This window comes from Varanus komodoensis, unplaced genomic scaffold, assembly GCF_004798865.1.
Source record: "Varanus komodoensis strain SLA01 unplaced genomic scaffold, ASM479886v1 scaffold7_1, whole genome shotgun sequence".
NCBI lineage: Eukaryota > Metazoa > Chordata > Lepidosauria > Squamata > Varanidae > Varanus > Varanus komodoensis.
In genome coordinates, this window is record NW_025336479.1 from 5,488,852 (window position 1) to 5,496,762 (window position 7,911).

The 7,911-nt window shown below is 41.8% G+C and overlaps 1 protein-coding gene across 1 annotated transcript in view; it reads left to right on the forward strand.

Annotated features, from left to right (window-relative positions):
* GLP2R (glucagon like peptide 2 receptor) overlaps window positions 1–7,150 on the forward strand; it is a 49,594-nt gene extending 42,444 nt beyond the window's left edge. Inside the window, exons 13-15 of the mRNA XM_044454064.1 lie at window positions 774–912; window positions 5,661–5,702; window positions 6,836–7,150. Of these exons, the coding sequence (XP_044309999.1) occupies window positions 774–912; window positions 5,661–5,702; window positions 6,836–7,150 (496 nt within the window). The remainder of the gene's footprint in view (window positions 1–773; window positions 913–5,660; window positions 5,703–6,835) is intronic.
* The last annotated feature ends 761 nt before the right edge of the window (window positions 7,151–7,911 follow it).

The window sequence follows — 7,911 nt, forward strand, 5'->3', positions numbered from 1 at the left end:
TTTTTATAAAGAACTTAACATTAAATGTACAAACTAGAAATTGCCTTAAAAGGTCTATTAAGGTTAAGAATGGAAAAGTACTCTGAACAGGTTTGGGATTAAATCCTCACAATGTTATGAATTTCCTGCATGCCATCTAGCTACAGTGTCCAATCCCAGGCAGTGCCACCCAACGTGGCTACCTATAACCCTCTGAACCTGAAGGATTATGGCATTTTATCAAGGGCAGGAGAAGTGTGGTGGCTGATGCCAGCCGTCTAGTTCTTGTGCCCTGGCTTGTGAGGAAGAGTCTTCCCCTTCCCGCCCCCCAGAAAGCCTCCGCAACACCAGTTCCAAGGTCAAGTCTTCCGACCCTGGAAAGAACCAAGCTGGCTGCAAGGGTAGCGCGATGGTGTTTGGCAGTCAGAACCCCAGCTGTGTCCTCAGAGGATGCTTCTGAGGTTGGAGCATGTCCCTTGGCTTGGCTAGACAGCGCCTAGCCGCAATAGGATTGTGTCCTAAAGGAATACAACAGTGTCTGGGCTCTATTGCTTCAGGTGAAACTTCATGATGGAATGTTCCCCTCCATGAAGCATACTTATCTTTGAATCCTTAAGGAGTATTTTAAGAATCCTTCAAAAAGAGCCTTGAATATCTCTATGAAAATGATTTATAGATGAGGGTTTCTTAGTGTTAATGTTGCAAGGAAATGGCCTGATGTTATCATGATTCCATTTGTATGTCTTAATGTGTTCTGCCTCAAGCATATAATTCTTTGTTATTGTTATTTTAAGATTGGCAAGATCAACGCTTGTGCTAATTCCCTTACTTGGGATTCATGAGATTGTCTTTAGCTTCATCACTGATGAACAAATAGAAGGCCTTTCCAGGCATATCAAAACCTTCATTCACCTGACCTTCAGCTCCTTCCATGTAAGTTCTTGAAATGTGATGAAATGGGAATGTCTGTCTGTCTGTCTGTCTGTTTAATTTCTACACCACCCAGTGGCCAAAATAGCTCTCTGGGCAGTTTACAAAATCATTTTTTAATTTTTTTATTTCTATAATTAAAAGAAAGAATGAAAAAACAAAGAGAAAGCAACATGAAAAAAAGAAAAAGATACCAAAAGACTTTACACAGACATTACATATAGCACTGAGAGAAATTACACAAAAAGTCAATAATTATTATTACTTCTATCAATGTTGTAATTACAATTTTGACTTGGTTATTACAAAAAAGGCTTTTAAATGGCTATCAAGTAAATAATAATTCACCTTATAATATGTCCACAAACCTACCAGCAATTAATAATTGATTTTCCCTTTTTTACTAGATAAAACAATATCATAATGAAAAAAGTTAAATTCGTATACCAATTATACTCATCGGATCATTGTATACATAATACTTAATAGTAACACTTTTAATTGCTAATAAAATTCTTAAACCAGTCTTCTAAATATAGCGGATTAGTAAATGTATCGGCTAGGTCATTCTTACAGATATTTTATTTTTTCTCTGAATTGTTAAGTATACTAAGCATTCCTTTTATCACTAAATTCTTTGGCCGGTCTTCTATATATAGCTGGTTAATTTTGCCATCACTGCATTCTCTGTTAATTTATTTTTCCAGTTGGGCAATCTTCTGCTTTCCATTTGGTTGCAATTGTAACTCTAGCTGCTCTATCATATATTTAAATAATTCTTCCATGTTTCTTGGAAGAGTTTCTGGCACAGTACTCAATAGCATATTCTTAGTGTTTATAGGAAAGCTAATTTTCCTCTATTTTCCTCTGTATTTCAACATGCATTTCTTTCCAATTTTTTTTGACCTTCCATATGGTAAAAAAGTCTCATCCACATCCTTGCATTTCCAGGACTTTCCATTATAATTCTTGTTCATTTTCTCAATACCAACGAAATGCCAACGAAAGAACATCTTGTACCAATTTTCTCTTAGTGCTTGAATACCTGTAAATTTTATATCTTTTGTCGATAAGGTTTCCCATTGGCTGAAGGATATTTAGAAGGTTTATAAAATCATGACAGATAACATACACAATAAAAACAAAAATATTAAATCAAACATACATAATATATCAACAACATAACAACAGTAGGAAACTGCAAAAACCCCACAGCAGCCACAACTCAAGTTAATCCAGGGGTATAGTAGCAATAAATATAATAAATACCATATGGATAAAAGGATAAAAAGTTATTTTAAAGATTATTTTAACTATTAAAATATTGATTGAATAAAACTTTTTTTGCCTGGTGTCAAAAAGACTAGAGAGAAGGCACTAGGTGAAGCTCTTTGGGGAGTTGATTTCAAAGCCAGGGTGCCACCACTGAAAAGGACCTTCCTCTCTTACCCCCCTTTTAATTTCCTTCAGAGGGGGCTCCCTAGAAAGGTCCTCAGATGACAAGGTCACGGTCCAGGTAGACACATGTGGGAAGAGGCCTTGCTTTAGATAACCTGGATTATTGTTATTATTAAGTAAACTGTAGATTGATTAACAGATTTCATTATCAATTCCATGAAATATGTATGACAAAATGAAGAAAAGGTCACTACCAACATCATCATACTAATACTATAAAGTGGAGAGGAAAAAACTAGTCTATTGATAAAAATTTTAAAATATGGTTCAATTAAATTTCTCATTACAGAATTGTGTAGATGGCATCCAGTATCCAGCTTGCGGGGGAGGCATTGGTAGACCTGCACCACCTAAATTTTCTCTGACTTTCATAAATATTTTTAGAATCAATTAAAAACATGTTACAGTGTTTTTCTTTAAAGGGCCTGCAAAACAGCTGAACCACCTTCCCTACTTTTCTGGCGTTCCCTCAGAACTTTTAGCCTGACTGCAGGCCTGTTAGTAGATTACTGATCATTTGTGCTCGGCCAAGTCTCCAGTCCGTTGAATTATTGCATTCTAATATATTTCTGTTGCCAGGCATCGTCCCCAAATAGGAATAAAATTTGCAGAGAGAACCCACATCTGCAAGACTTGGCTGAGCTTCTGTTTGTAACTCTGAAACATATCTTACTCATTTCCATTGTATGATTAATCTCACTTCTAAAAAAATGCAACAATCTAAAATCTTGATTTCTTCTGGTAACTTCTTATATGAAAGGCTGGTTGTTGTTATCTGCAATAATGACCCACATATAATTTATTTCTTGGGTAAAGAACAAACATAGCCTTCCCACTTCAGTTGCCTGATTTCATCTCATGCCATAACGTATCTTTTTAAATGCCCATCCTTTCCGCTTGCACACATGAGCACCGTGGTGGCTAATACAGTAACTGAGGCCCCGCCTCCTTTTTTGTCTTTTCTCAAATTCCTTGAGCATCATTCAGTTCAGCCCTTGATGCACCGAAAGTCCCGTAACAATCTGCCCACCCCTGCGGTGCAGTCTCACTACAGTCTCTTTCTATCTGGCCACCATCCACCCTAAGCTATGCTTGTTCCTTGCTACCTGTCTGAGAGGATTGCCTCTTCCCCGCATTCTCTTCTCTACAGCCCCTCGGAAACTTCTGAGCCTTTCCGCTGGGGCCTGATCCACACATCCAGAGGCAATAGGAGTTCTGAGGTGGCAGAGTGGTGTATCCGACGGCAGAGTGCAGCTGGAGAATCGCACTGTTGATTGCTCTTCTGCATGACGCCAGGAGGAGGAGGAGGAGGTGAAGGAGAAGTTGGCACCTCCTCTCATTCCGTGGACAAAAGCCAGCCAAGCCAGCAGAATGCCAGTTCTTTCTTTGACTCTGGCAATGGGACGGTGTGTCTTCCACCGCACCTGAAAGTATCAGGTTAGCTTAGTGGGAAGGGCAGGCTACATGGTCCACAGCAAGTTCCTCCTGGATCTTGCTGCTGCTGCCTCCAAGATTTGCTGCCTAAGGTGATTGCTTCACTTTGCCCTATGGAAGGGACAGACCTGCTCCTGTATACAAAATGTTTTACAAATAGGAAAACCAGAGCAAGCTGGTCAAGAGCCTTTCTTAAAAATGACAGCCACAGAGGAGCATTAAATTAGGAATGTACCACCTGCTGTAAGAAGCATTATAATCCATTCTACCACCTCAGCATTCAACCACCTCATTCTTCTGCTTTTGTTCTTCTGCATTCCAGGTAGTCTTCTGCTTCAAGTCATCTTAGCAAACCAGTCATATTTCTGAATTAGAGGATCCTCTTTGGTATCCAGTGCTTAAGACTGGCTAAGTACAAAGTTTTCTGGAACATGGAGAACTGGAAAAAGCTTGCAAACGAATATGAGCAAGTTCAGGGAATTGGCTATATTGTTTGGAGGGCTTGCTGAGTGAAAAGCAATTCAGGGAAGAACTTTCAGGAAAAAAGATTTAGAATCTATGAACTATCATTCTCAAGACATTTGCTTTCTCTACTAATTTACAAATATAATAGGATTGCTCATATTTCACAAGCGACTGATTATCCGCTGCTAAAATACACTTTCAAATTTGCTTAGTTCCAAAGAGTGAGACATCTGGAATAAGTAAAAGGGTGCCATCAATTCATTTTTGTTGGGAATTATTCATCATCTTTCAAGCTTCGTATATAAATCTGCTTGGAGACCAATTCTTCAAGACTTGGATGTCTTCACTTCCTTCCAGTTGCCAGAAACCCTGTGCAACCAGTCTAATATAGCTGGTTCTTATATGGCATTTTTCAACATGCAAGGATGCAGTCCTATTGGCCATGCCCTTGGTGATGAGATTCGCCTAAACTCAGAGGTATCTGATCGTCTAGTCCGCAGCTCCTTGTCCTGCTCTGCAGATTTCACCAGATGAGGTTTTCAGCCATTCTATTAAGGGTGATTTGGAGCAGGAGGAGCTGGAGGGGGTCCTGCGTAATCCGAATTCTGGCCTTTCTGGTCTCCTCTCCTCCCACCCATGGAGTGCACCATTTCTTCCTCCTCTGAGGTCACTTATCTGATCTCGGAGGGGAATCAGCACAGTGTTTTCTGTGCTGGCTGAGAGCGGGTGAGAGAGGAGGACTGCCCATTCTGAGGCTGGAGAGCTTTCTCCGACCTCAGAAGCAGGGAAAGCAACAGTCCTATGGTTAGTTGCCCACGGACCCTACTCACTCTTGCCTGGGGCCTACCAGTGCATGCCCAGGGTGACTGATGCTCGCCCAGGAACTGTAAGATTGCTCTCCGAGTCAAAAATAAATGTGTGCAGAGTGGGGGAAGGTGAGCTAATCCTTTGTGATGCTGGCTAAATTTGACGCTGATCTTTCAAGGTGTTGCATGCACGTTCCTGGAAAAATTAACATTATGGGCATAAACATAATTTTATTGTAAACTTTGGACTACAACCTTTCCTGCACAGCCTAATCCAAAAAGCACCGTTTAGGAAAAACATATATTTCATCGGATTGCCTTTAGTGGTTTAAAAGCCAGACATTTCCTCAAGCAAAATTGTTCAAAGCAAATAAAACAAATTATTGGATGTGGATGTGGCTTTGATGCCTTGTCACATGGTTGCTCAAACACAAAGATGATTCTTGAGTAATAGGAAGCTAGTTACATTAATGTTCAATTTAGCCTCATGATGGCTCAGGTTTCAGGTGTTTTTAAGAAGTCAGAGTTGACTTGTACTTTGGAAAATTCCACTCAAATCTAATTTACCTTCTCTCTCTCTATTCCCAGGGTTTTTTTGTGGCACTTTTATATTGTTTCTCTAATGGCGAGGTGAGTTATTGTGCTCATATCCCTATTTCTGACTACCTATTCCTCCTAGGATATGCCCTGGGAGAGAGAGGCTTGTGCAGCCCACACTTAAACCCGAGTGATGCTCAGGGTGATTGCCTGGATTTTTTTCGAGGACAGCCTCTGATTAAAGAGGCACTCTTGCTTGCCGTAATGTGCCTTGTGGTAGTTAGAGACCGCAGCTCATGGCGTGAAAGAGTGAGGTGGGGCAGCTCCCGGTGAACTGATCTGCCTGCGATAAGTTAGTCCGTCTGTCATGTCAAACATCAGGCCAGTACATTATATTTGAGTAACTCCACACATGGGGACCTGTCCTAGGCAGCAGACTGGAGCAGAGCTCAGCTGGGAGCCTGTGAATGGGTCCTCTTCTCATGTATCTGAGGCATCCGAGAGGCAACTGGACATCCGTCTGCCAGGGCTGCTTTAGCTTGGAGTCCTGCATTGAGCAGGGGGCTGGACTCAATGGCCCCCCAACTCTACTGTTCTAGGATTCAGTGCTTTTTCAGCTCACTTTGCAAAAAGGTGTGGAACTGTTTGCAAGGGGATGGAGAGGGTGAGCTGCAACCCACCAACTGCCTCTCAGGGGTTGCCATGCCATGCAAACCCAGCATGCGTAGGTTATACAAGGGCTAAACAACCCTCACAGAACCCCAAAGGAGACCATTTTTTAACATGGTTGTTTGAGAGCATTGCTTGATCCTCGCACAATCCACAGCTGTTGGGCTGCACATGAGAATAGATAGGAACTTGATAAGCAAATTGTTTCTCACAGGTTCCACACCTTGTCGTGGATTAAATAACCGACCACAAACTCCATCATGCCATGCAAGCCAACTGCATGTTGTATCTCCATTACTAGGGCAACCAGGCTGACTCGCTCATGTGTAGTTGGATAGTTAGGGCAGAAAGCAGATGTGGTTGACAAATTGAAATACGCATCCAAATGCACACCCCACTGATGTAATGCAGCGTTGATGGAGAACATCTGCATTTGGCTATAGCTAGCCAGAGAGCTATGCTGTTTGGATATCAAATGTTCTAGAACCGTCAGTGAAGCATTTATAACATGTGGTACATCATACCAATGGCACAGCTTGTGTCCTTTGTTTTTCTAGGTAAAAGCGGAATTGCGCAAGCAGTGGTCCCGTTTCTTGCTGGCATACCCCTTTGTCTGCATGCCGTGCTTACTTGGAAAGAACATCAAGCACCTGGGGAGATGTCCAAGGAAACAGCATTTGAGCAATAACTGCTTATCCCTGGAGGTGTCTCAGCCACGGAGCATGCAAGTGACAAAACAGAGAACAGGCTGCATGGTGGAGCTAAGCCCCACGTTAAGGCACGATCCCAGAAGAAGCATTTCAGACAGCAGTGAAGGGGAATTCACTGCTGGGGAGACAATAGAAGACTTCTTTGAAGAAAGTGAGATTTAATTTTGTAACAGAAGGGGAACAGAGGCACCCAACTGACTCGGTGAGGGACCTTACATCATGGTTGGGTGGAAACCACTGGAATTAAAGATCCAGTGAAAGGAAAGGATGAAAGCAGCATATTGTCCTTCCAATCCATCCTTCCTGGGAAATTCCTTTATGTTGTGAATGAAAATGTCAGTATTGCTCAGGAACAGCCCTAAATGGTTTCTCTCTGGACCTCCTGAAGCTGGGTGCCAGATCAGGAACACACAGGATGGAAGCCTGCTGCTTTCCTGGCAGCCTCTCTGGAACATCCAGCATTGGACATCACCAGAGACTAAATACTGGTCTACCTGAACCATGGATCTGGCCCTGGGGCTCTTCTTTGGCTTCTCATAAAGGACAGCCATTGCTTTTATGATGCTATTAAACCAGTAGCTGAATTCCAGCAGAGATTAAAGGAACTGGACTCATAGTAGAGTTGCACATGGCACGACTAGGAGCTTGCATGTATATATTTATAAATGCATTTTCCAGCCTTTGCTATTATAATAATTAAATGATGAACTGTCTTGTTCCTAGGGTACAGTTACTGAGGCATCATCTGCTTTGTAGCCCTCATTATCATTTTCCTCCCAATAGGCCTGCAAAGGAAGTCATGCCGCTTCCCCTTTGTAAATAGAAAATAACTGATTAGATTTACCCAGAGCAGAAAAAATTCCAAGTGCTTCAAAATCCCTGGATGGCGATGAAACGGGAGAGGAAAGGAAAGGTGAGGGAAC